The sequence below is a fragment of the Aureobasidium pullulans genome (assembly GCF_000721785.1).
Source record: "Aureobasidium pullulans EXF-150 unplaced genomic scaffold scaffold_26, whole genome shotgun sequence".
Taxonomy (NCBI): domain Eukaryota; kingdom Fungi; phylum Ascomycota; class Dothideomycetes; order Dothideales; family Saccotheciaceae; genus Aureobasidium; species Aureobasidium pullulans.
Genome location: NW_021941046.1, coordinates 217,901 through 237,459, shown reverse-complemented (window position 1 = coordinate 237,459; position 19,559 = coordinate 217,901). Strand labels below are relative to the sequence as shown.

The 19,559-nt window shown below is 51.2% G+C and overlaps 11 protein-coding genes across 11 annotated transcripts; 4 read left to right on the top strand and 7 right to left on the bottom strand.

Moving 5' to 3' along the window:
* Positions 1 to 92: 92 nt before the first annotated feature.
* Positions 93 to 3,474, bottom strand: M438DRAFT_339084 (uncharacterized protein; the record flags this gene model as incomplete). Its single annotated transcript, XM_029904185.1, has 4 exons — positions 93 to 1,376; positions 1,428 to 1,717; positions 1,767 to 3,226; positions 3,296 to 3,474. The coding sequence occupies 4 exons, from the start codon at positions 3,472 to 3,474 to the stop codon at positions 93 to 95; spliced, it is 3,213 nt and encodes a 1,070-aa protein (XP_029756471.1).
* A 218-nt stretch (positions 3,475 to 3,692) lies between these two features.
* M438DRAFT_349025 (phytanoyl-CoA dioxygenase family protein) lies at positions 3,693 to 4,957 on the bottom strand. The gene has a single exon (XM_029906292.1). The coding sequence runs from the start codon at positions 4,757 to 4,759 to the stop codon at positions 3,875 to 3,877; it is 885 nt and encodes a 294-aa protein (XP_029756470.1). The 5' UTR covers positions 4,760 to 4,957; the 3' UTR covers positions 3,693 to 3,874.
* A 396-nt stretch (positions 4,958 to 5,353) lies between these two features.
* M438DRAFT_281971 (Sec1-like protein) lies at positions 5,354 to 7,248 on the top strand (the record flags this gene model as incomplete). Its single annotated transcript, XM_029901278.1, has 4 exons — positions 5,354 to 5,428; positions 5,478 to 5,673; positions 5,729 to 6,228; positions 6,283 to 7,248. The coding sequence occupies 4 exons, from the start codon at positions 5,354 to 5,356 to the stop codon at positions 7,246 to 7,248; spliced, it is 1,737 nt and encodes a 578-aa protein (XP_029756469.1).
* A 355-nt stretch (positions 7,249 to 7,603) lies between these two features.
* M438DRAFT_239991 (uncharacterized protein) lies at positions 7,604 to 8,416 on the bottom strand (the record flags this gene model as incomplete). The annotated part of the gene is made up of 1 exon (XM_029899518.1): positions 7,604 to 8,416. A coding segment is annotated over one exon (813 nt), but the record flags the coding sequence as incomplete, so codon positions are not given.
* A 584-nt stretch (positions 8,417 to 9,000) lies between these two features.
* M438DRAFT_304725 (alpha/beta-hydrolase) lies at positions 9,001 to 10,275 on the top strand. The gene is made up of 5 exons (XM_029902197.1): positions 9,001 to 9,238; positions 9,285 to 9,324; positions 9,381 to 9,505; positions 9,567 to 10,063; positions 10,116 to 10,275. The coding sequence occupies exons 1-5, from the start codon at positions 9,036 to 9,038 to the stop codon at positions 10,145 to 10,147; spliced, it is 897 nt and encodes a 298-aa protein (XP_029756467.1). The 5' UTR covers positions 9,001 to 9,035; the 3' UTR covers positions 10,148 to 10,275.
* M438DRAFT_400016 (ribosomal protein S3Ae) lies at positions 10,254 to 11,433 on the bottom strand. Its single transcript, XM_029909447.1, has 4 exons — positions 11,363 to 11,433; positions 11,195 to 11,251; positions 10,517 to 11,120; positions 10,254 to 10,457 (listed from the first exon to the last, which is right to left on the bottom strand). Exons 1-4 carry the CDS (start codon positions 11,425 to 11,427, stop codon positions 10,416 to 10,418), a joined length of 768 nt encoding a protein of 255 aa, XP_029756466.1. The 5' UTR covers positions 11,428 to 11,433; the 3' UTR covers positions 10,254 to 10,415.
* A 639-nt stretch (positions 11,434 to 12,072) lies between these two features.
* M438DRAFT_349023 (uncharacterized protein) lies at positions 12,073 to 13,474 on the bottom strand. The gene is made up of 4 exons (XM_029906291.1): positions 13,249 to 13,474; positions 13,053 to 13,192; positions 12,863 to 12,991; positions 12,073 to 12,807 (listed from the first exon to the last, which is right to left on the bottom strand). Exons 1-4 carry the CDS (start codon positions 13,301 to 13,303, stop codon positions 12,568 to 12,570), a joined length of 564 nt encoding a protein of 187 aa, XP_029756465.1. The 5' UTR covers positions 13,304 to 13,474; the 3' UTR covers positions 12,073 to 12,567.
* A 385-nt stretch (positions 13,475 to 13,859) lies between these two features.
* M438DRAFT_349022 (uncharacterized protein) lies at positions 13,860 to 16,949 on the bottom strand. The gene has a single exon (XM_029906290.1). It carries the CDS (start codon positions 16,570 to 16,572, stop codon positions 13,978 to 13,980), a length of 2,595 nt encoding a protein of 864 aa, XP_029756464.1. The 5' UTR covers positions 16,573 to 16,949; the 3' UTR covers positions 13,860 to 13,977.
* Positions 16,686 to 17,342, top strand: M438DRAFT_114623 (uncharacterized protein). The gene has a single exon (XM_029898721.1). It carries the CDS (start codon positions 16,800 to 16,802, stop codon positions 17,229 to 17,231), a length of 432 nt encoding a protein of 143 aa, XP_029756463.1. The 5' UTR covers positions 16,686 to 16,799; the 3' UTR covers positions 17,232 to 17,342.
* On the top strand, positions 17,247 to 18,143 carry M438DRAFT_339076 (uracil phosphoribosyltransferase; the record flags this gene model as incomplete). The annotated part of the gene is made up of 4 exons (XM_029904184.1): positions 17,247 to 17,395; positions 17,453 to 17,811; positions 17,869 to 18,040; positions 18,092 to 18,143. The coding sequence occupies 4 exons, from the start codon at positions 17,247 to 17,249 to the stop codon at positions 18,141 to 18,143; spliced, it is 732 nt and encodes a 243-aa protein (XP_029756462.1).
* Positions 18,137 to 19,183, bottom strand: M438DRAFT_114621 (Elf1-domain-containing protein). The gene is made up of 4 exons (XM_029898720.1): positions 18,987 to 19,183; positions 18,893 to 18,934; positions 18,703 to 18,841; positions 18,137 to 18,641 (listed from the first exon to the last, which is right to left on the bottom strand). The coding sequence occupies exons 1-4, from the start codon at positions 18,987 to 18,989 to the stop codon at positions 18,415 to 18,417; spliced, it is 411 nt and encodes a 136-aa protein (XP_029756461.1). The 5' UTR covers positions 18,990 to 19,183; the 3' UTR covers positions 18,137 to 18,414.
* Positions 19,184 to 19,559: the final 376 nt, after the last annotated feature.

The following is a 19,559-nucleotide window of genomic DNA, read 5'->3' as shown; positions in this document are numbered from 1 at the left end:
TATAATGGTGATATCGACATTGCCTTTGCTGAGTTTGCGACCGTCATGAAACATACGACCCTTGCCCACTACCTATTCCCATCTGTTCAAGATCAGAGCAGGACCATCGCAACCACCATGCCCATGAACAACGACCAGGCCTCTGGACTGCTCACAGTCTTGAAGCCAGTATTCGATGCCATCAAGGATGGTGAGCTTGGTGTTCTCGTGGCTGTGATGGATGCTGTTGCTAGCGAGCTCACTGCTCCCCTTGTTGAGCTAGGTGTAACCGTGGCTGTGGTCGCATTCGACAGCGTTCCGTTAGAAGTACCACTTCCGACCACGCTGGTACCATTAGCGCCGAAGAGGTTGAACTCGGCTACCGTGGCGCCAAACTCATCTCCTGTCGCCTGACAACCACTGATTTCGAGCGTGATGTACTGTCCTGACCAGATGGGAGTCGAGAAAGTGAAGTAAGACATGTTGCCTTGGTACTCCTGAACAACATCATTGGTAGCAGCATCATAAGGCATTGAGATTTCGATGTCCGAGAACGCTGCCGTGTGGATCTCTGTCGAACTGGAGTTGGATCCGCTCGTGGAGTTGTACACCAAAACGCGAGCTCCTGTGGCCGGCCTTCTGCCCCAGTCAAATGATACACCAGTCAATGGCTGGTACTCTACATCCTGCATGTCGATTGTCAAAGATGCAGGTTCGGGGCTGCTGGGCTGCCAACGAGTGCTGGCTGCTCCGTCAACTGCTGCGAGGGGGAATTGACCTGGCTGATATTCTCCTTCTGAAGACACTGGCAAGCACTGAACGAGGTTTCCTGCCGCTGTAAGATTGTCGAAGTAGACGCGATTGTCAACCGTCACTGTTTCGCCAAGTGCTATGCTGATATTACGACCGTCTTGTAGCGAAAATCCGATGGTAATTGGCATTGACTGGTTACCATAGATGTCGGTGCTGTTAGGAGGCAAGTAAGTGGACACATCCATGCGAGTCAGGTTTGTGTGTGTATGATTCATCGTTGCCTTGATGCCTGCTCCGCCGAAGATTACCGTGCGGAGACTGACATAAGGGATCTGAGGCGGTAGAGCTGGCTGAAGGATAAGTTGCTCTTCCACGACTCGAGCGCCGAGCCAGCCCATAGGTCCGACCTGATGCCAGCCACCAGCTCCAGTCATGAAAGGGAACGCTGGGTTCGTGCCTCCGTTGGTGGTGAAGTTATCGACCTGCTGTTCCGAGAACTGGTACCAAGGCGCACGCGCATATGCTTTGAATCCGTTCAATGCGTATGTGAACGAGGAACAGCCGGATGGAGAGAGCGCGTTAGCCGATATCGAGTAGAGACTGTACGTCATTGCAGGTCCATCAGGGGACTGCTTTACAGCATACTGGATCTGATTAGTCTACATGTACGGTTCGTAAAACGAATAGGTACTCACGTAGTCGAGCGAGGCGAGCTTGTCTTCCCTGGTATAGTTTTCGGAGCTGTAATCCAGAGGATAGTTGATCAAATCAACATCGTCTTGCTTGATGACTGCTGTGTTGTTTGCACCGCGGAACTCGGTCAACAAACCTGACGGTGCAAAAGGCAAAGCCACATTTCCTGCGATTGACGACCAGTTTGCTTCGACGTCTAGCGAGAACTCTTCCGAGTAACCCTGAGCCCACTCGATAATTTTGGCAATTGAAGCCAGCGTGAAAGCACCGTCAGGGACCTGGTTTGCGTATTCTGTGTGCTTGTTAGTTCGGTGTCATGCGCTGCTGCACTTCGAACTTACCATCTGGATCAGTAAGATTGGAGATCGAGTAGCCGCCGACAGTCTGGTTGTATTCGACTAACTCGGAGAACATCTGCACAATTGCATCATTGACTGGAATAGTTTGACTTTTAAACCAGCTGTCATCTCCAGTGACTCTCCAGTAAAGCAGGTTATTCAGGAAGATATCACTGTTCAAGTGATACTGGTAATCAACGCAAGGTCCAGTGCCGGTGCAGTTGCCAAAACGCCCGCTGGTCCAAGGATAAATTATAGCCTCGCTTGAGAAGTCATTTTCTTGAGCGTTGATCGCCGCTTGCGGTGCCAGCATCACACGGTACTTGGGGATCTGAGCCGCATACTTGGGGTGTGAGACGGCAATGCCAGGCGACATGAACACATCTGCGTCCCAAAAGACAAGTCCGGCATAAGAGTCAGAACCCAGTCCTCCAACGCTGATAGACCAGTGGTTCAAATCGGATCCGTCTTCAGGAAGCAAGTTCTGAAGGAGATAATGAGCATTGGCTTTCGAGATGATCTGCATGTCGATCACATTCTGGTCATCTGGAAGCGAGCCATCGGGAAGAGTATAATCATCAACCATGTCGTCAGTAAGTATATCGGCCCATGCTTGGGAGCTGCCCCTGAACAGTTCATCGAAGCCGGCTTCGGAAGCTTCCAAGGATGCGTCTCGAGCAATAGACTCAGGGTCGCTGAAGCCATCGGATGAGGCGATACCAATGTACTTCGAGACGGTTACAGCAGAGCCGGCGTTTAGGGCGATGCTCCAAGATTGTCCGTATGTGCTATCATTTGTCGGTAGGTAAAAGCTGTCAGAAGCATTCAACCGGGCCGAAAGGTCCAGATCCACGGTCGAGAAGATCCATGCAGTGATATTTCCTAGCCAATGCGGTGATACCGCAGAGTATATTGTGCTCGAGTTGTCCAGCGCGCCCGTGGCGTGGGGATCAGATCGAACAGCGCCTCTCCCATCAATCAAGTCTGTAACGGTGGCATTGACAGATGACGAAGATGTTACCGATAGTCGTACAGCGGCGACATTGGGCTGAGATCTGTCCATGAACATTTCATAAGAGACGGACAAGCTGGTGTTTGGGCTCGGTGTCCAAGTGTAGTTCCACGTCTGGAGTCCATCCTTCAGAGATCTGGTGGATTTGAAGTCGGAAATGGTAGAACTGTCCACCGATGCATTCAGGGTAGCACCATCCACTTGGAGAATGAGGTTTGGCCAATTCGGAATGCCGGCAATAACACTTTCTCCACCCTTCTCGAGTAGCTCAGCAAAGTTGGTTCTACTAGTATTTTTCTGAGAGTTGAAGAACCCGGACACAGTGCAGAAGGTTTGTCTGGGATTGTCCAGAGGCCAGCCATTGATGGGCAGGTTTCCGCCATCTGGATTTGTTAAATTGACGTCCGCCTCAAAGAAAGGTCCAGCAGCTGCAAGAGCGCAGCCAATGTATCTGTTCAATGATCAGTCACATGTTGCTCTGGCATCAATCCCTTCTCATGGAGCACATGGCTTTACTCACCCATTGCCCATTGGTGCACGAGACTGGTATTGGCCCTGTATCAAACTGCTCGTGCTCAATTCCCAGGCTTCATTGTCCCAACTGGTATATGTTGATGGGATCGAGAAGTCGGTATATTGAGCCGAGCAATATGGCAGGAGCGCCAGCAGGCCAGGTAGTACGAGCCGTATACTAGCCATTTTGAAGAGAAGAATGTGGTATAGATTCAAGTTTCAGAACGCGATCAATCGCTCCTTCTTATACTTCTCGTACTCGATAAACGAGCCTCTCAATGCCACCGACGCCTTTGTACCTTCCTTCACTGTCACTGCGGGGAACCATGATGCAGTCATCTTGGCGTGGAGTTCATGTGGAGAAAAAGCTTCCGTTGATGCCGGTTTGTCTCTGCAACTTGCGCGCATCCTTGCATATGGCATCGGCCATGCCGGTCTTGGGCACGGAGTCATATGATACGAGTACATATCGAGTAACAGTATGTGAACACTCGATTTCGATAGTCCAACTTGGCGTAATTCGCAAGCCACGTTCGGCGAGGGCGCGATAGAAGGTTTCGAAGACGGGCCGGTTCGTGTCAACCCCTCACTCGTCGAGTGGCTGCGAGAAGCTCAGAACCTGGTCTGAGCCCATTGCAACCAGCCTCTTCCGCATGCCGTCTGCCAAAGAACAGAGTTGCTTACCGGCCGCTTGACCTTGGATCTCGCTGAAGTCACAATCCTCTACCCAAGCACCGATTCCGTGCTGTAGTACATTCCTGGCTCTAGCAGGGTCCGCGCCCACAACTCCCATCGATCCATGTAGAGTCATTCGCTCTGCTTCGCTGCGATACACGCCTCTGTGCAGGATGTTGTTGTTGTAGAAGATGATGTCGCCAGGATTCATCTTCACAGCCATCTGACCAGGCATATTGTCGTCAAAAGGATCCGCTTGCCGCTCCTCTTCTGTTCTTGAACGCAGATGCGAACCCGGAACCACAATCAAAGACTCATCGGGATATAACGCGAGGTTCCACTGCGCGTGAAGCATGGGCTCTCGGAGACGGTTCAACTCATCCTGAGGCGACACTTCTGGGCCAATATCGTCTCGATGCCACCTCAGGGCGAAGTCTGCGTCAGGGCGTATTAGAAGATTGTACAATTCGAGCACCAAATCCTCAGAGCTACATTGTAGAATCTCTGTCACGGCAGCGACGATGTAAGGCGCGAAGTACGAGGATGCAAAGGTATCGTGGTGAGGAAGCTCCGGATGCATAAGATGTTGTACACCCCATATGCCCTTCGAGACGTCCGAAGTCCAAGGTGGGAACTGCTTTGGCAGAGTTCTCACATAAGGCCAGCCCCCAGTACGTGCTAAATGAGCGACATGTTGACAAGCACTTCGTAAAGCTTCTACCTGGTCTGCTGAGAGGGCCGAGGGGATACGGACAAAGCCATCTCGTAGCAGCTGGTCACGCAGATCGGACGCCATGGCAGAACGAAGAGCACAAAAGAGAAGAGGAGTAAATAAATATGAAAAGCGGAGGTGTGTAGTAGCGCTTTAAGACTGGAGTGAACACAAGGTCACCTGAATCCCTAGCTACCTATCTAAAGTTGATGATCTTCATGTTGGCCGAAGTCCTTCGCCGAAGCTAGGGCTTTAGCAACCAGCACCTTCAATTGGAGCGGCCTTCATCTGCGTTATGAATAGGTTTCGGTACGGCATGGTGTATGGACATACTTCGAGACGCTACTTGTATAGTCGATGTGACCAGATAGTGTAGGAGCTATGGTTGAAGTTGATTTATTTGATGGATAGTTTGGGGACAGGGTGTTATTACCGACCCCGCCAAAGGAACGAGGGAAGCTTCCACCGTCATACTCCTTTGGTCGCGATAGCGATACAACAAACAGACCACCTGCACTTCCGACAGTGACCCAGACATGCGCAATTGACGACAGCCTGCCTTCCTCACAGAGTACTTGACAACAATCTCAGCCACAGCCCACGGCCTAACCCAACGTCGGTTTCGGCCCTGTAGCAGCCATGGACGCCTTCCAAGCGGTCTCTGGCTATGTCACCAAGATGGTGTCGACTGGAGACGGCGCCACTGGCGCAAATGCTGCCAAGATGAAGATATTGCTCTTGGACAATGATACGGTGAGTTGCGCCATTACAACTGCTGGACAACGACTGACGTTCATTGCAGGTCTCGGTCGTATCATCAGCAACAACGCAATCCGCTCTCCTGAACCACCAGGTCTACCTGACGGATCGCCTGGATAACCACAACCGAGAAAAGATGCGCCATCTCCGCTGTCTCTGCTTTGTGCGCCCCTCTTCCGACAGCATCCAATTCTTGATAGACGAGTTCCGCGATCCAAAATACGGCGAATACCACATTTGTATGCTCCAACTTGCGAGCTCCGTGGAACGATCTTCTGACTGATACAAGGCCAGACTTTAGCAACATAGTCAAAAAGTCCTCCCTCGAACGTCTTGCCGAAGCCGACGATCACGAAGTTGTGAAAGCCGTCCACGAATGTTTCGCTGATTACTTGGTTGTCAACCCGGACTTGACCTCACTCGCCCTCGAACATCGCCTCTGGAGCTCCAGCCCGGACATGTGGAACCAAGACTCGCTCTCCAGGGCCACGGAAGGCGTCATTGCTCTACTCTTGTCTCTCAAGAAACGTCCCATGATCCGTTTTCAGAAAAACAGTCTGCTTGCCAAAAAGCTAGCTACAGAAGTCCGATACCAGATGACCCAAGAGGACCAACTATTCGACTTTCGAAAGACCGATACCGCTCCTATTCTACTCATCGTCGATCGAAGGGATGATCCCGTCACTCCCTTGTTGACCCAATGGACATATCAAGCCATGGTGCATGAGCTTCTGGGCATAAAGAATGGCAGGGTGAATCTTAGCCATGTGCCAGACGTTCGACCAGAGTTCAAGGTGTGTCCTGAGTCTCCTAGAAAATGCTATACTGCATTTGCTAAATCTGCCTAGGAAATATTCATCAGTCAAGACCAGGATCCCTTCTTCAAGAAGAACATGTATCTCAACTTTGGCGATCTTGGTCAGAATGCCAAAGACTATGTCGAGCAATTCGCCTCAAAACAACAGTCAAGCCACAAGCTCGAGTCTATTGAGGACATGAAGCGTTTCGTAGAAGACTATCCAGAATTCCGCCGCCTTTCAGGCAACGTAACCAAGCATGTAACCCTCGTCACAGAACTCAGCCGCAGAGTTGGCGAGGAAAATTTGTTAGATATCAGCGAGCTGGAACAAAGTCTAGCTTGTAACGAGAACCATTCAAACGACCTCAAAACGCTGCAGCGCCTCATACAGGATCCCAAGACACCCCCGGACAACAAACTTCGCTTGGTAGCCATCTACGCCCTACGATACGCCTCGCACCCTTCGAACTCGACGCCAGCACTCATGGATCTCCTTGCAGTAGCCGGTGGCCTCTCTCGCCATCGTATTAACCTAATCCCTAAGCTCATCACGTATGCACACTCCTTGCAGTCTTTGCCGCAGACTGGTACCATTCCGGATCTCTTCCAACCGTCTTCGATATTCCAAGGCGCTCGAGAGCGCTTCAACAGAGGCCTTGGTGGCGTAGAGAACGTCTACACCCAGCACTCACCACGACTGGAGACAACGATACAAGATCTAATTAAGGGCCGCCTCCGAGACAACCAGTATCCTTTCGTGGAGGGCGGAGGCACTACAAGAGACAAACCTCAAGATATCATTGTGTTTATGATCGGTGGTGCAACATATGAGGAAGCGAAGATGGTCGCGCAGGTGAACGCTAGTAGTCCAGGAGTAAGAGTGGTTCTTGGAGGAACTTCGATACACAACAGTGGAAGCTTCCTAGACGAGGTCGAAGAAGCAGTCGACAGCTGGCCAGAAGCACCACCGACCAGCGCAGCGGGCAGACTAAGAAAGGAAGTAGGCAGAGCTTGATGTTCTGCTTGCATGAAAGACCGGGACAAAGACCTAATAATCTTCAGCACTTCCAACTACACAAGACAGTGCTGAGACAGAACATTTTGTCTCGACTCTCCTTCTAAGCATAGGATGGCAATAATATTCCATTACATCTGCTGGATCTATCAACACAAAACTTGTCGAAAGATATCAATTCTCGAATACACCCTTTCTGTGCCTTTCTCAATGCACATAACTTTGGTGCTATGTATGCGCACGAGCGACGGTGCAGTGCATCAAATATGGAAAAGTTCATCTACAGAGCTCTCTTTGCAGCGTGACTTTGTTAAGACATCTTGTACTTGCATTACTTCTTACAGTAATTTTATTGAGGCTCAGCACCTGAGTTGGACTCCTTGGCCGCAGCTTCCATCCTTCTCTGCTCACGCAAAGCGCTGAGCTTGCGGGCAGCTTCATCGATTATGTCCTTGTTCTTCACCATAGCATCCATAGCAGCACGATTGCCTGCTTCGACCTTGTTCTGACCTTCTCCAGAACCAAGAAGTTGCTTTTCATAGCCCCAGCCCGTGAGGAACAGGCTAATATAATATCTCTGCATGTGTTTGGTCTGCTCCATCGGCCTGCTCTCAACATATTCGAGCTTGACATCCTTGCCGACAATCTTCTGCTGCAGCTCCTGTTTTGCGTTTTGGTTGTATTCATTGAAGGTTGCACCTCCGTCTGCGCTTATGGGACCGAATTCTCTGAGCAAGATTGGTGCCCAGAGCTCAGTTAACCAAATCTCCGCCCGCTTGAAGCCGTCAACTGGGTCGGATAGAATGACAGCAGCCACGTAGGCTTCAAACACATCCGCTAGAATCTTTCCAGAGGCTTTTGCAAGTTCGCGCTCACCTTCTCCGGCTTTGAGGCGATCCTGGAATCTGTAGGCCATGCTGAAGTGAGTCAAAGTGTCGTTCTTTACCAAACGTTCGCGTATCTGTGCTTGACGACCAGCGGCAAGGTGGGGGTAGCGAGAGAAAATCAGACGAGTGGCGATGACTTCTAGATAGGCATCTCCAAGGAACTCGAGGCGTTCATATGTCATGTCGCCAATTGCAGAGGTGCGATCGTGTTGGCTGCTAGACTTGTGCACGAAAGGCGCTCTGGAGTAAGGGCCATCAGGAACTTGTGGTAGCGTTGGTAGGGGAAACTGTGTGTGATTCGATGGAAAAGACCGGCCTGAGTTCTGGGAGCTGACTTCGGAGCCTTTGATGGTAGATGGTTGGAACAAGTCCAGCGAGGCAGTGGCAGTATTGACCGAGGACAAAGACTTTGCCAACTTGACGGCGCTTTCGTGCGCATCGTGACCAAGAATTTGTCTAGTCGTGTCCCGTTGATTGACCAGGGCCTTGAGTAGTGATTCCAGATGTTTTGTAGGATCAGGCTGTGAAACGGACTGGTGATTTATTGATGACTGATTTTTTGGGTGTCTGGGCTGAGAGTGGTTCTGCATATTCCGCGGCTGGTAGCCTGAGTTGCCATCGTGACCTAAGCTCTTCTGACGCTTTGCAGATGAATGGTCGTCGTTTGGATATACGCGTTTCATGATACTGATGTGGTTGGAGAAGTGGAAGCCGACAAAAGTTGCATGTGAAAAGAATCATGATCATGATCATTCATGATGATCAGCTGGTCAAAGCGGCGGACCGGCCCGTGGCCCACCTTGACCATGTGTCGGGTAAACCCTAACCTCCGAAACAATTTCCGTTCAACATTTGAACACAGTCGACCAAAGATGTGATTCGTCACTCGAAGCATTGGAGATGCTGGCAACAAGAACATTCGCGCGGTCGCGGCAGGCCTTCTCACCATTCAGCACCCGTTGCTTCTCATCAAGCCCGATCAACGCCAAATTGAAGCTCGCCTACGACTTCTACGAGGCTGAAAAGCCCGAGTCCAAGAAGGACCCGATTGTCTTCATCCATGGCCTCTTTGGTTCAAAGAAGAACAACCGTAGCATGAGCAAGTAGGTAGAGCACAATTGATCTTGTGCGTAGCTAACAGCGGTGCAGAGTGTTCGCTCGTGATCTGAACCGTCCCGTCTACGCCATTGTACGCTCCCTCTTCCCATACATCTGCGACCACCGTCTCTGATAGTACCTCCTCAGGATTTGCGCAACCACGGCGAGTCGCCTCACGACCCAAGACATGACTACACTGCCCTCGCTGAGGATGTCGAAGGCTTCCTGCAAGAGCACAATATTGAGCGCCCTGCTCTGATCGGCCACTCAATGTATGTTCTGCATACCCATACCAAACCCAGATATGACAAATGGATGTTGACGGCCGACAAGGGGTGCTAAGACAGTCATGGCCGTCGCTTTGCGCGGTAAAGTGTCAATCGCCAGCCTCATTCCTGTCGACAATGCACCCGTCGACGCTGCGCTAAAGAGCGATTTTGGAAAATACGTCCAGGGCATGCGCAAGATTGCCGATGCAAATGTGCAGAAGCAGTCCGAGGCAGATGCCATCCTGGCTGAGTTCGAATCACATGTTGGTGTTCGCCAGTTCCTGCTCACCAATCTTGCCCGTGGAAAGGACGGTATCCAGAAATTCCGCATCCCAGTCAAGTACCTGGCAAACGCTCTCGACAACATGGCCGACTTCCCCTTCAAGGACCCCGAAGAGGCACGGTGGGAGGGCCCTACCTTGTTCATCAGAGGCACAAAGAGCCACTACGTGGCCGACGAAACACTGCCTATCATTGGAAGATTTTTCCCAAGGTTTGAGATTGCAGACGTCGACAGCGGACATTGGGTCATCAGCGAGAAGCCCCAAGAATTCAGAGATGGTATGTTGCGGTGCTGGATAGGAATACGTCATGAACTAATTTGTGTGATTAGCCGTGGTCGAGTTCTTGCAGGACAAAGAGTAGAGTTTGTAGATAGTAGCCGAATCAATGTAGCAATAGCACATGTTTCAAATCACATACGAAGCCGTGCAAATAGAGCTGGAGGAGGCGTGATGCGCGTGGTATCATAAAAAGTGAAATTGGAAAATTCGGAAGGCTTTTTGACGAATTCTTTTTTTGCCATGAAAAGTAGCTAACACGAAGATGCCTAAAGCATTCCTTTTCCACGTCGAACGCCGGGCAGCAACGTGTCAAGCAGACCCCAACCCATCTTGTTCCATTCATCAAATGCTTACACGCTCTCGAGAACGGTCTCCTTGAACTCACGCTCAACCTGTGAAGGGTCAGTACTGGACAGAGGGTGCATTGTAGTGTCGGGATGGAGGAACGCACCTTCTGGCCGGACTCGTCGGTGTTGGACTCGCCGTGGAGGTTAAGGAGAGCACCGAGGTCGAACTTGGGCGACTTGAGGAGCTTGACCTTGCGGACGTGGACGTTCTGGAGAGGGTAGATGCCCTGGGTGGACTTCTCGATCTCGCGGCCGATGACCTCGGGGATGAGCTTCTGGGTAAGCTGGGAGAGGGTGCAGCTGCTGGCCTCACGCTGCATGATGTCGGTCATCTTCTTGCGGATTTGTCTGATTTGCGAGCTGCGGGCGTATGTGGTCTTCTTGATCTGGTTGGGGCGTCTCTTGGTGAAGGCGATGCAGAACAGACGGAGGAGGTAGTCGTCGGTGGTCTTGACGACGACGTTGGCCTCGATCAGGGACTGCCACTTGCGGACGAGCGAGCGCAGCTTGTCCGAGGTGAAGTCGAGACCGTGGAAGTTGGTCAGGCAGTTCTTGCCCTGGACCTCGTCGACTCTCAGGCGGACCTTGCGGAAAGAGTGGTCCTCATCCTTCTGGAGATCGGCGAGCGAAACCTCGAAGATACGGCCCTTGAGAGCGTCGTTGGCGTTCTTGAGACCGGTGGTGCGGTTGACCAGGGTCTTGCCGACGCTTGGGTGAGTTAGTAAAGATTTTTATTTTTCGTCCAGTGGCGGGCGAAAGGTCGGATTGGCGATCAAACGTACTCTCTGATGGCGAAGGTGGAGGGAGCCTTCAGGTTGTACCAGTCCTTCTTGGCGAAGCTATAAGCGCAGTCTTGTCAGTCAAGTGCTCGTAGATTGGTATGCGCGCGGGTGACGGGTGTATTGGTGGGCCATGTATGTCGAATGGTGCAGCGAGTCGTCTTCACTCACGGGTCGGTGCGCTTCTTCAAGCCCTTCTTGCCCTTGGACAATCTCTTGTTCTTGCCGACAGCCATGATTGTGTCTTCGGATGGATGTAGAAAAGAATTCCGTCAAAGTAAGAAGAATCTCAATCTGCGCTGGTGTGTCTCCAATTTCGGTGTGCGTCGCTTCGCCTGGGTCGATCACATGACCGTCGCCAAGCCCGAAAGCGCTCGGTCCTTCGGTGCCCTTCTCCATGAATCGTCAACCAGCTAACCACGTTCGACCATCACATTTATTGCGCTGATACCTTATATCATTAGTATGCTGGGCCCGAAGTCCGGATCACTTGGACAACTTGTATTAAGCAGCAATTCAGGTGGTGAAGAGAACCTGGGTGGCACCTGAGAGTTTCTCGTCTGCACAGTCTCCGCAAATACATTGGACCCTGGCACGATTAGTCGTTTGTCTTGTTACGTCTGCTCGCGCCTAGATCTAGACCTTGCCAACACAACATCAATATAACAAGCAGCTCCCAGATTCGACACTCATGCGGTACTCACCCACTGAATACTCAAAATGTCTGTCTGAGAGACACCCTCAAAGGAATTGCTTCTTCTTTATCCACTTAATACGGATATGGAAAAGGTCGTGTTTGGTGAGCATCCTACGCGGGACTTGTCGCTTCCGTCGGTATACAAAACCGTCTCATCATTGAGACACATTTGATTCCGGCGTTCAAGGGAGGAAGCAGTTCAGGCGCTCTTTTGCAGTCCCGCAACAGCAGCCGTGAAACATGACACACCTCACGAGCACATTGCGGTGTTAGATGCCTTTGATAACGGTCAAGATGCAAAGCACATAAAAGCCTGCTTGATCTCAGACTTGTTTCCTCAATCATATCACGCCTCGGTGGTGGTCACATCAGATCAAAGTATCTCGACGTGAGCCTTTGTATATTACCTCGAATTCTCCCAATCCCCATAACCCGACCCCAAGCCAGTAATTGCGCCTATTGAGAACTCCAGTCAAACCATCGCCAGTGAAATGAGAGGCGAATACAAAGAAAGCTCCCTAGCCATGCGTATGCCCAACTTCAATCCCGGCTCCATGTTCCCATGACCTCCCTTCCACATGTAGCTCCGAAGGTGTGGCCCCTCTAGCCTTTCTCGATGTATAAAGATGGTCCAAAGGCAAAGGCGATCCTGCTAGTAGTGCAGTGGCAATGTCTGTCTTTACATGACAACGCAGTTCTTACCCTCCTTGGGCTGCCCAGCTTCCTGGCCCTTCTCAATTTCGGCAACCATACCCTCGAAGGCCTTGCCGACGTTCTCGTTGAATCTGGCGCTTGCTTCGGTCCATCCACAGCTGAGCTCCTCGGCCAGCTTGCGACCATCTTCAGCCTTGACTTGACGTTGTTCGGGTCGAAGATCGGACTTGTTGCCGACGATGATCAATGGCACTGACTCGGCGCCCTAGAAGATACTGTTAAGCGGTGTGACCTGCAAGTGGTGCGGTGGAGGAGCATACCATGTGGTTCAAAATCTTATCACGAATGATTCTGACCATCTCAAAGCTCTGCTTGCTGCCGACGCTGTAGACAATCATGTATCCATGAATACCGATGAAGTGCTTGCTGTTCAGGATGGTATATTCGTCCTTTTGTACTTGATGATCAGCAACGGCCTTCCAATTGCCGAGTTCTCTTCTTCGCGCGTACCTGTCCGGCAGTGTCGATGATCTCTACGGCGAAATCTTGGTTCTTGTGCTTGATGACCTTGGAGAAGGTGTTTTCAATGGTGGGGTAGTATGAATCGACAAAGTGGCCGTCGACGAACTGAACAGTCAGCGAGCTCTTGCCTGCGACATGTCAGTTGGATGCTACAACAGTGGCAGTATCACATTCAGTCACTCACCAACGGATCTGCTGCCGACAATGGCCATCTTGCGCTGCTTCTGTTGTGGAGGCATTGTATCCGAGCTCTTTCTTTACACGCGACGGGGTCTGGTGGCTGTGAGGTGTATCGTGGTCGATTCAGTGATAGATAAGCTTGGTGGTGTCACTGTTGCGATGAACTTGAGGTGATGGAGCTTGTCGTATTGATTGTTGTTCGGAGGGTAAACACTTTGATGGTACGGAGTAAGAGCGCAATGTAGTCGTAATCTAGTGACAAGTGTCTGCTCTGAGTTGCAGGTCGAAGAGAGATCTCGTTGTACGTTAGGTTTGGCTAAGCAGCAGCTTCAGCTAGTGATGGTGATGACCTGCTCGTTTGGAAGAACAAAAGCAGTTTGAGTCCTCGCAGCCGATTGGCGGCGCTATTGGGGAGCGGTGACGGAAGTTTAAACGCTGTAAACGCTGGTTTGACTGGCCGGAACAAGACTCCATTACTCGATCAAAATTGCCCATTCATCTAAAACAACTCCATCGACTCAATACTTCTCAAGATGATTTCACTCGCACTCATTTGATAGACTACTGTGATTTCTCTAATCCATTCCGCAGCATATCCAGGTCGCAGCGAGTTGTTGAGCGGTGGGAGAAGGCGCATACATCATTCAACGTACTTATGCGACGTTTCGATTATCAAATAAAATACATTTTTATGGGTATTATCCTGTCTATCGCCATGTCTCGTGTTCTGTTATTATGCGCCTTCGCGGAGACGAACCACGAGCGCCATAAGCTTCTGAGTGAATCCCGACGATGTTTCTTCCTTCTCCTCCGCTGCCTGACTGTCTACTTGCTGGCTCATGAGAGCGATTCCCTCGACAGCGTCCACAAGGACTGCCTCGCTCTTGCCTGGTAGCAAGCTACGAACCCTTTCCTTCGCGATCCTGTCCAAGCAGATGTAACCCAGGAGGACTGACAACCAACCATACGGTATGTTGGCTTGCATTTCTTCTTCGGACTGAGACTCGGCTGCTTTCTTTTGACCTCGGACGAAGATGTCGACCAGTGCAGCGAGCTTCTTGTCTTCAGCGTGAGCGGCGTATTCACGTGCGACCTCACAAACGCTAGTCAGATTGATCATCAGACCAAGAGCTAGTACTAGAAGGTCGTGGCTAACAGACGCCTCTTCTTCGCTCAATGTCCCACGCGAGCTGAAGCCGTCGATGATCAACGACATGATTAGATGGATGGTCTGATGCTGGGAGAACACGCCACTGTTTTCCTCGTTGTCGTTGGTCACAGAGCAGCAGAAGCGTAGGGCAAGTTCCTGCGAATGAATCGACATCTTGAGAAGGCCAGGTAAGGCAGAAGCAACTCGTGAAAGTGTTTCGACAGACCACACCTCCGAAGATGCGCTTTCAACGTCAAGAGTCGTGGCTGCCTCAAGGGCAGAAAGTGCCCGATTGGTGATGGCCTGCGAGCTACCTCCAGGGTTCGAGACGTGAAGGGTAGCCAGGCCGACGAGCTTGGATGCAGTGTCAGGAGACAGTATGGCGCCACTGTTCTTGTTGCGACGATGGGTGACAAAGATGCAATCCATACTCAACAACGCGAGAGAAGAAGGGGATAGATAATCCGGAGGACAGTTGTCCCAAGCATCAGCAGTCCTTACCTTTTCCATGAATTCAAGGTAGTCAGATTGTGCAACCTTGGACATGTTGCTTTTCCTCTCCCGTGCAATATTGCTTATGTCCTTCATTTCGCCTAGATACGAGGAAAGAAAATCAAGGACACCTCCATGAAGAAGAGAAGCGGAAGCTTGCGCTATCCGTGTGACAACAACGCATAGCAACATGTCAGCCAAGATATCCGTCCTAGCGTACTGGAATTGAGCAATTATATTTGCATCAAATCCATACTCGATGAACCGAGACGCGGATGTGTTTTCGGCAAGTGTGGTGGAGAGCTCCATAAGAGCCATACGTCTTTGAGACCGTGAAGATGGCTTTGGGTGTTTGATATCATCAACAAGGCGTGTGACTTCGTCCAGGAACCTGCTTTTGTTTCCAGCTGCCCTGAGCTCATGTATGCTTCGAATGCCCTGAGCAGTATCATCATCTGATTCATTGTTGAAAGTGACCTTGGCGTTTGACTTGGTCATCGGAGAAGCTTTTGTCCTTCGTGCACTTGCGGCAGGTCGTTCAGGCGCGACCATAGGCAAGTCACCAAAGATCATGTCCTCAAGACTGTCCTGTAGATAAGTTCTCGACCGGGCATATGTTACCTTCTTGGCATTTTGGCTCGTATGTGGTTGCAATGTCTGTGTTCGAGCCTGCGACTGGGAATACTGCGTAGATTCTTGAGGCACAAATTGTGCTGAGGTTGTTGGTCGTCCGTTCATCTGGGAAGACGGTTCCTCCTGGAGCTCATCTGACTCTTCATCGGAGCTCTCATCGCTACTGTGAGTAGAAGTGACCTTCTCCCTCAAGCGATCAACAATGCGTGCTTTGCTTTCACCTGAGGTGGGAGCAATGCGTGATTCAAGAGTTGAAGAATTTGATTGAGCTAGAGAGTGAGTGGAAAGGGGGCGAGAGGTAGTGTTCGGTTCATAAGTATCAGTATCGACAGGGTCTGAAAGAAGCAGATCGTGCCAGAGCTTCTTCTGCTTCGGTGTTGTAGAAGTAGTTGACACCGAGTCTGCAGGACTAATCGGAGAACCTATCACCGGAGATACAGCCACTGGAGACAATGGACATGCAGATCTTGTGAGCGATCGAACAGGATTCCTTGTCGTCGCTGTCTTTTGGTCGACTTTGAAAGATGACGGATTCGAGGTGACAGAAGATTCGGCCGCGATTTGTCTCCTAGAGCGACGTAGTTGCGCAGACTCGCTGACACTGTGGCTGGCTTCTGCTTCAAACTGCTGTGACTTGGCGACTTTCGTATCCTGAGTACTGGAGGCCTGTGTCGTTTGAGACACTGTTCTCTTGCGCTTGCGTGGTGAGGCCGAGTCTAATCCGCCATCTCCTTTACTTTCGCTGCTAGCAGTAGCCAGACCGTTCTTTGGTGAAGCTTTCGCAATTTCCTTTGACTTGGGCGGTACGGACACATGTTCGTCGTCGGACATTGGTACGTCGAATTCGTCATTCGTGATTAGTGTCTTGCGGGCAGTACTGGTAGTGGGCCGCTTGAGCTTAGATGGTGAAGCGATCTTCTTTGAATCGTCATAGAAAGTCTTGACACTGTTTGCTGAGAAGGTCGAGTTACGTGCAGGCCTTCCGTAAGTGACGACAGGCCTCTTGCGACGGTCACCAGTGGCATAGCTTGAAGGTCCTGGAAGCGCTGTCATGCTGGGCGACAGCTGGAGAGGACGGATCCGAATACGTTGAGTCTAGTCCGAAGAAGGTAGGGTAGGTCATTAAATCAAGAGATAGGCCGAGGTGTGAGTGGATGTGACATCTAAGGTGAAGAGGGCGTTTCTGAAACTTTAGTCATCCGCGAGTGAAGCAACGACTGTAAGGATGGTCGGAGGCAGTCAGATGCAGTCCTTCATGGCGAGGAATGTGGTAGCCTGTGATGCGACATAGGCTGTGTGGAGCAAGTTCTTGTGCGATCGAGTGGTCGTCGTTTGTGAGAGATGGCGCAAACGGACATACAACAAAGTCGCAAGTCGCCACGGCAGGCCGAGAGCGGGCACACCGTCTCAGGGCGACCTTTGCACGACCGTCGGCGACAGGGTCCATTCTCAGGCTTCAGACTTCGGCCTTCACTTTCAGCCACGAATTCAAGGCGAGCTCAGTAGATGCGGGGCACGCGACACTCGGACTGATAAGAAAGTTCCTAATTCACTTATCAGCTTGCTTGCTGCTTGCGCCTTCCTCCAACCACTTTGCTCGCCAACTGACCTACTTGTCCTCATCTTGCTTGCTCTTGCTCTTGCTCTCTCTTACTCTTACTCTTACTCTTACTCTTACTCTTACTCTTACTCTTACTCTTGCCTCTTCCTAGCACATCGCCCTCACCATGTCGGACAAATCGAACGCCCCTTCGCAATGCCTCGGACCCAACTACCGCGCCGAAGGTGAAAAGCCCACTGCCACCGTCTCGAAGAAAGTCCGCCATGACAACGTCCACGTCCTACCGCAGACACCTCAGCTCATTGCTCTGCTGACGTAGGTGTGTCCCTGTTGAAGACATTCCGAACCAATCCCCGCCAACTCCTTGAGCAGTATGATCCGCGATCACCGCACCAACCGTGCCGACTTTATCTTCTACTCGAACCGCATCATTCGTCTGCTCGTCGAGGAGGGCTTGAACCACCTGCCAGTCATTCAACAAGAGATCACCACACCCGTTGGCCGTCACTACAATGGTGTCAAGTTCGAGGGCAAGATCTGCGGCGTTAGCATTATGCGCGCTGGCGAGTCAATGGAACAGGGTCTCCGTGATTGCTGCAGAAGCGTACGCATCGGCAAGATCCTGATCCAGAGAGACGAGGAGACGAGTCAGCCTCGTCTCTTCTACGAGAAGCTGCCCGAAGACATCAAGGACAGATGGGTTCTTCTGCTGGATCCCATGCTCGCTACCGGTATGTCTTGCTCACCATATCCTCGTATCGGTTCCTTGTCGGACTAACCTGTTCCAGGCGGCTCTGCTCTGATGGCCGTCGAGGTCCTGAGACAGAAGGGTGTGCCCGAGGATCGCATCCTCTTCCTCAACCTCATCGCCAGCCCTGAGGGCGCCGACAACTTTGCAGAGAAGTTCCCCAAAGTGAGAATTGTCACTGCTTTCATCGACGAAGGCTTGGATGAGAAGAAGTACGTCCATTCTGCTGCTCGTCCTGAGCACATTGCTAACCATGTGAGTAGCTACATCGTCCCTGGTCTCGGAGACTTCGGAGACCGATTCTACACTCTCTAGAGTGATCGCTTGCCTGCTCCTTCTTCCAAGTAGAATAGGCCATGAGTGTCGGCGCTTATCGCCGTCTCATTGAATCCATATTGCGAACCCATGTCGTGCTCGTCTGTCAATCCTCGTATTACGCCAAGCGCCTAGGTGTATCGTGCCGTAAACTCCTTTCCGTATCATGCATAGCTCGGAGCCCCCCGAACCAAACCCGACTCCTCTCATGTAGTAGGGCACCCACACGCTGCTTGATTACCCCTGCTCTTCTTCTTGTTCGATCAAACTCCTACTCATCTGCGTAGTCTGCCTCTGCATCGAGCTCGTCGTCGTCGATGAAGCCGTCATCAGCTGGAACATTGGCAGTTTCGCCACGAGCCGCTTGTGAGCGTGACTGCGACGCAGTGCCACCGTATGTATCTCTTCTTGGTTTGGATGTGCTCTCGGCGGCTTGCTTGGCCACAGCATCACAAGCATCTACCCAATCCGAATAGACATCGATGGGTGCACTGAGATCTGCGAGACATGTGTAAGTGAAAGACCCAAGTACAGCGACTGTGCTTCTCCTGTGACATACAGTTGGTGACAGTCTGGAATGTTTGTCCGCAGACCTTGCACGACAGCTCGCCGGTGCTGGCCTTCTTGTCAATCTTGACTGAGACAGAGTTCTCGTGGTTACAGAACAGGCATTGGAATGTGGTTGGTAGAATCTCGCGCTGTTGCGACATCAGTTGTGTGCTCGTTGTTTAACGGATGTGTATGCGCACCTTCTTCTTGCCCTCTGGCTTGCTTGCCGACTTGCGTTTACCCTAGACTGTGTGAGCACGTACCGTCGTACTGATGGATAGAGCGAGTGGATACCATGGTAGTTGCTTTGTCTGATTTATGCGTGAACAAGTCGCAAGTCCACACGAAGTTTCGCAAGATTTAGAAGAGAAACTGACGTCGTCGGCTACGCGTAGTCCATCGGGGCTTATTAGGCTCGCTCCTGCCGCGATTTCACATGATTCTCAAGTCTGCGGGGCAACACCCGCCACGCCCCGCCTCACATCTAAACAACGCAATTACCTGAGGAATGCTCACTCGAAGAATGTGGGTTGTACAGCAGTAGATCTGAAGATTCTTTTTTCGAAGGTATGGTTGAACTGTCTCTCCCTGATTGTGCTCAACATGTCATGAACGGTTCCAAGAGAATACTCTATCGCTCTGCATCAACTAGTGTCCACAGCCGCGGGGTTGATAAGAGCTTCCTTCGGAGCTGAGCGGTCGGTGTCCTGGATGTGCCTCTCCGGCCGTTGATCCAGCTTCCTTCCATAGCAGGAATCGGTGTGTTATCTACTTGAGCTATCCATTTGTAAACTCGGTCCTTGAACGTCGTATCTAGCGGGCCTTGCCGAGTGCATGATCGCCTATGAAACAAGAAGAAGGCAGGTA

Coding starts and splice junctions, on each gene's coding strand:
- M438DRAFT_349025 (XM_029906292.1), bottom strand. CDS start 4,759: ATGGCGTCCGATCTGCGTGACCAGCTGCTACGAGATGGCTTTGTCCGT.
- M438DRAFT_304725 (XM_029902197.1), top strand. CDS start 9,036: ATGCTGGCAACAAGAACATTCGCGCGGTCGCGGCAGGCCTTCTCACCA. Junction 9,506..9,566: donor GCTCTGATCGGCCACTCAAT/GTATGTTCTGCA, acceptor ACGGCCGACAAG/GGGTGCTAAGACAGTCATGG. Junction 10,064..10,115: donor GCCCCAAGAATTCAGAGATG/GTATGTTGCGGT, acceptor TTGTGTGATTAG/CCGTGGTCGAGTTCTTGCAG.
- M438DRAFT_400016 (XM_029909447.1), bottom strand. CDS start 11,427: ATGGCTGTCGGCAAGAACAAGAGATTGTCCAAGGGCAAGAAGGGCTTG. Junction 11,252..11,362: donor TTGAAGAAGCGCACCGACCC/GTGAGTGAAGAC, acceptor CTGCGCTTATAG/CTTCGCCAAGAAGGACTGGT. Junction 10,458..10,516: donor CCGACGAGTCCGGCCAGAAG/GTGCGTTCCTCC, acceptor GACCCTTCACAG/GTTGAGCGTGAGTTCAAGGA.
- M438DRAFT_349023 (XM_029906291.1), bottom strand. CDS start 13,303: ATGCCTCCACAACAGAAGCAGCGCAAGATGGCCATTGTCGGCAGCAGA. Junction 12,992..13,052: donor TCATCGACACTGCCGGACAG/GTACGCGCGAAG, acceptor CAAGTACAAAAG/GACGAATATACCATCCTGAA. Junction 12,808..12,862: donor ATAAGATTTTGAACCACATG/GTATGCTCCTCC, acceptor AGTATCTTCTAG/GGCGCCGAGTCAGTGCCATT.
- M438DRAFT_349022 (XM_029906290.1), bottom strand. CDS start 16,572: ATGACAGCGCTTCCAGGACCTTCAAGCTATGCCACTGGTGACCGTCGC.
- M438DRAFT_114623 (XM_029898721.1), top strand. CDS start 16,800: ATGCGACATAGGCTGTGTGGAGCAAGTTCTTGTGCGATCGAGTGGTCG.
- M438DRAFT_114621 (XM_029898720.1), bottom strand. Junction 18,842..18,892: donor AGCCAGAGGGCAAGAAGAAG/GTGCGCATACAC, acceptor ATGTCGCAACAG/CGCGAGATTCTACCAACCAC. Junction 18,642..18,702: donor ATTCCAGACTGTCACCAACT/GTATGTCACAGG, acceptor CATGTCTCGCAG/ATCTCAGTGCACCCATCGAT.